We start from the raw sequence: 5,091 nt of genomic DNA, 5'->3' as shown, positions 1-5,091 counted from the left end.
GTCTATTTAATATCTTCATTATCATAAAAACCAACCTATATCCATCTTAACTCCACATCTACCACTCTTAGGGGGATGAAATCTATTTATCCCTCTGAGCACTTGGTAGACCCAGAATTAAGATGGATCTAAGATGATAGAATTTCCCCTTTAAATAGTCTATGCTCACATGAATACCATGGTATTACCATGGGTTATCATAAACCTGGAGCTTAAAAATTACTATTAGTAATTTATAAAAATTAATAAAATTAATAGTTGATTTTTATTTTATTTTTTATTTTAACCAAGCTAAAATGTTTAACATACATTAAATTACAACATCCATTTTTACTCTTGATCAGATCAAATATTTTTCACTCTATGCTTTTTTTCCGGGGAAAATAGAGTTCGTAATTTCTATTATGAAGAAGTAATAGAGATTACATGTTGTAGATGCCAAGACATATGCATATGTGTGGTATCAACCACAGTTCTGAAATGTTACAAAAAATACATTCAGTAGGTGTCTCTTGGATACGAAAGGACTGTATCCATACAATATAAACAGATATATAACTTAGAGTTCAGTAGAGAAGCAAAGAGTGAGGTATGACCTCCGGTCATGTACTGAAACAAAAATAACAGTGACTGTCATGTAAAGCCGATGTGTACAAAAAGTTCTGTATATCCAAAAAAAAATTAGATGGGGAAGCCTCCCCCAAGTTGGTGACCATCAATATACGGACGATGATAAAACCTGTGCATCCCATCTGGACTGTATTCTTCAATCATCCAATCACCTAAAGGCCGATCCGCCGCTTCTTTCGAGAGCCGGTCAGCAGTTGAATTTCTTTCCCTGTAGATATGAGAAACAGTGATCCGGTCAAAAAATGTTTTGAGAAAAACAATTTCTTCCAAGATGTGTTTCAAAGAATAAGTATGACAGACAGAAATATTATTGGCCCAGTCAATCACTATCTTTGAGTCTCCAAAAATTTGAATTTGTCGATAATGTTTAGATAGTGCAAAGTATAGTAGATGTCTCAGAGTGATAATCTCTGCATGATTATTGGTGCCCCTCCCGAGTCCCAATCTCAGGTGGAAAAAATGTGAGTCTGAAACATGAAAAAGAATACCCCCGCCACAACCTCGTTCCGATGCGGCCCCATCGAAATAAGCCCAAGGTATCTCTCTGTTGATGATTTCGGGCACAATATGCCGGGGAGGATTTGGTTTTGACTCAAAAGGGATTTCAGAGTAGGCAGCGCAAATGGTGGGCGAGAGGAGCTGCCAGTTTACCCTGCCCTGCTCGAATATAATATTGTTGCGATTTATCCAAATATACCAAGACACAACAAGAGGTAGGTTCCTAGCCTTTTCCGAGGGCACAGCAGACCACCAGTGCGTCCAGGCAGCTAGTAAGTCATTTGCCTGCCAGACAGTGGGGATATTGAGGGACTGAGTAACCTGCTGCCAGATCATACCAGTGGTCTCGCAAGTCATAAAGAGATGCATTGTAGATTCCTCCGCCTTTCTGCACAGAACACACCAGTTCGGACCCGCGAATGCTCTTTTTTTCAGGTTCTCCCCAGTAGGTATTTTATTTGCCAAAATGTTCCACAATAATAGTCTAGTCCTAGGCTGAGCATGTAGCTTCCAGATATCCGACCACCAGCTATTGAGGGATTCAGGCTGTCTGTCTTCAATGAGCTTAATGTATCCAAGCTTAGGAGCGTAAGAGCCAGATTTTGCCGGTGCCCATATAAGCTCATCATCCATCTCATGTAACTTGATATGGGATTCTGTGAGTGCCTGAGTATATCTTTGCCAATTATCAGACCAATCATCGGTCAGCTACCACAGTGGGTCCGTGACCCATGCCTGAGAGAAAATGGTGGATCTGTGAGGATCCCCAACTTGAGCCAGATATTTGATGCCCCGATCATTGAGGTGACGGATAAGGTCGTCCGGCAAAAGGTGTGCGTTCCCAGACCCAGTCCATGGATCACGCCCAATTCGAACTTGAGAACCATTCCCAATTTTCCATAACAGATTATCCTTAATGAGAGGCAGAGCTTTGAGGGTAGCTCTCCAAATAGCTGAAACACTCTGCTGGTTCCATGAGGGTCTGCGGAACCAATCAATGATGTTGGATGGCCAGATGTATTTATAGTGAATGACTTCAGCCCATAAACTATCCATCTTAAGAAGAGACCAGCCCTGTTTTGCTGATAAGGCAAGCGCAAAATCAGTGAGGGATTTAAGTCCCCAACCACCCCATTTCTTTGGCATGGATACAATAGACCAACTTGTCCAAGCAAAAACCCTACCTTTTTTATTCCCATTCCATAGGAATCTGTAGCAGAGTTGTTGAATTTTTTGTAAGATGCCCTTTGGAATCCAAGTGAGGGACATCCAATACACCGGAGTGGCCTCCAGAACTGACTTGATCAACTGTAGTCTGCCTGCTTTGGATAGAAAACGATGGTGCCAGCCTGTGATCCTTTTTTCAATTTTGTTGACTAGCCAAGCCCAGTGTTCCATTTTATATCCATCTGGTCTTAGTCTGAAGCCAAGATATTTAATGCCTTCTAAAAGGTTATTTTCCTGATGTGTACATCTCGTCACTGATCTGGTGGACTTGTCCCTATTTATCTCCATGCCCGTGGCTTTACAGAAAAGAAGGAGAATATTATATAGGGCAATACTATCTCTGATGCTGCCATTGAGGAAGATAAGAATGTCGTCTACAAATAATAAGTGTGTTATGGTGTATTGATCAGTAATCTTGATACCGCACAGCTCCCCATTCCGCTTTGCATCCACAATGAGCCTACTCAGTCCCTCCATAACTATTAGAAAGAGTAGTGGAGATAGGGGACATCCTTGTCGGATACCTCTGTTGATGAAGAATCGATCAGAGGCAGCGCCATTTATTAGAATAGCGAAAGAGACAGAGGATACACATCCCATGATCCAATTGATAAACATATGAGGAAAGCCAAGATGGGTGAGTATCATTTTCAGATATAGCCAGTTGACCTTATCAAATGCCTTTGAAAGGTCAATTTTTAAGGAAACTCCTTTAAGGTTCTTCAACTTGATAGAGTGTAATGCTTCCTGGGCAGCACCAATAGCCTCATGAATATGGCGGTTTTGAAGAAAAGCGAATTGTTCAGCAGATATATGGGAGGAGAGGATCGGCTTGATACGATTTGCAATAATCTTGGCAATAATTTTATAGAGGCAATTACAGAGGGATATAGGCCGAAAATCATTGAAGGATGTTGGATCATCGGATTTGGGGATCAAGGCTATGAAGGTTTGGTTCATAGGAGGGTGGATGTGTCCCGAGATCCGGCTTTCCTCAACAACTGCTAAAAGATCCGCACCCAGCAGATCATAGAATGCCAGGTAGAATTCAACAGGCCAGCCATCCGGTCCCGGGCTCTTATCTCGCTTGAACCATTTAAGGGTACCTTCCAGTTCTTGTGCAGAGACAGGATTTGTAAGGTCTCCAATGTCATCCTGTTCAACGAACCGAGGGAATTTTTTTGCAACTCTAATGATGTCTGGAAGGATTATATCATTCGGAGCCGTGAAGAGCCTCTTGAAATGTGAGACCCCTATACCTGCCAATTGTTGGTGTGTGTTGGCCCAACCTCCTGTTTCCAATGGAAGTCTCCAGATGGTATTAGTAGCCTTTCTGCCATTAGCCATGTTATGAAAGAATTTAGTATTACAGTCCCCTTCTTTGAGCCAGATGGCTCTGCTTTTAAGTCGCCATTGCTCCTCCTTTTCTTGTAGAATTTTTGCTTTGACCTCAAGCAATTGTTGTAGGGAGGTTTTTGTGGCATCCGAGAGATATCCCTCCCCCTTCTCATCAGTCAATGAGGCAATCTGAGCTTCGGTATCTAGCAGAGTCTGATCATCCCTGTGCCTCTTTGATTTCGCCCAGTGCTCAGTTAAGCCTGTGAGTTTTCTGAGTCTCTCACAAAAATCAGAGGCTTTTCTCCGTTCTCGTAAAGGGGGCTGAGTTGTCCAGAAGTCCGAGACCATCTTGATATAATCCGGTTCTTTTAGGTGCCCGGCAAAGAATTTAAATGGAGACCGAGGCTTCGAGTTATGCTGACTGATCTGTAGGAATATCGGATGGTGGTCAGATAGCCCCCCAGATCCCACCCATTGTCTGTATAGAGGGCAAATCTGTATGAGTTCCTGATGCATCATAAATCTGTCCAGCCGCCGCCCCAGAGCAGCCACACCAGTACGCTGATTGTGCCAAGTAGGTAGCTTCTTGTTCATGGGGATGTCCACAATATGGTGTGAGTCGAGGAGCAATTGCATTTGATCCACAATGGGATCACACTGGGCATTATGACCCCAGGACTCACCAGCACCCAGAGAAAAATTGAAATCCCCCCCCAATATAGTATGCTGTGTAATGTGGCCTCCATTGAGAAAATCTTGCCAGAAAGGAAGACGATTCTGATTTGGCCCATAAATATTAATGATCCTGATTGGTAAACCCAGTTCACCTAGGATAATGTCCATGCCAAGAAAACCTCTGCCCCCCCAGGCCGAAAGGGGTCTAACGTTCCGAGAGTTGATACCTATAAGAAGTCCACCAGATCTCCCACACGCATCGAGTCCATGCAGGGTCCAACCAGGGAGCAAGGATTGCAAGTAACGCACCGCCGTCTCAGCCGAGCAAAGAGTTTCTTGGAGGAAAATGATGTCACATCGAGAGACTAGAAGAAGTCTCTTCAGAGCCACGCGCTTTTTGGGGTTGGCTAATCCCCTGCAGTTGAAGGAGAGCCAGATCATGGATCACCACAGGTCAAGGGCTCGATAGCTCTAAGTGCCCGTTCAATAGTAACCTGGCGCCCCTTGGCGACATCAGCAACAGCGTGTAGCTTTGCCGAAGATAAATGAGAGGGTCGACCACGCTTTAGTTTAAAGTGGCGTCCAGGGGAAGATCCCAGACCCAAGGTGCAGGGGCGGGCGCGAGGTCTAAGATGATAGTGGTGTGAGCCGGATGCACCCGGAGAGGATGGGGTGTCCATGCCACCCAATATAGGATTATGAGAAGGAGGGGTGGTGGAGAAG

The 5,091-nt window shown here is 44.0% G+C and overlaps 1 protein-coding gene across 1 annotated transcript; it reads right to left on the bottom strand.

Moving 5' to 3' along the window:
• Positions 1-681: 681 nt before the first annotated feature.
• LOC149175643 (uncharacterized) lies at positions 682-1,761 on the bottom strand. The gene is made up of 2 exons (XM_089421194.1): positions 1,119-1,761; positions 682-800 (listed from the first exon to the last, which is right to left on the bottom strand). Exons 1-2 carry the CDS (start codon positions 1,759-1,761, stop codon positions 682-684), a joined length of 762 nt encoding a protein of 253 aa, XP_089277320.1.
• Between the last annotated feature and the right edge of the window lie 3,330 nt (positions 1,762-5,091).

Source organism: Pinus tabuliformis, chromosome 4_1 (assembly GCF_031772625.1).
Source record: "Pinus tabuliformis cultivar Carrire ecotype Pingquan chromosome 4_1, CPIR1, whole genome shotgun sequence".
Classification (NCBI taxonomy): domain Eukaryota; kingdom Viridiplantae; phylum Streptophyta; class Pinopsida; order Pinales; family Pinaceae; genus Pinus; species Pinus tabuliformis.
This window is presented reverse-complemented; position numbering and strand designations above follow the sequence as displayed.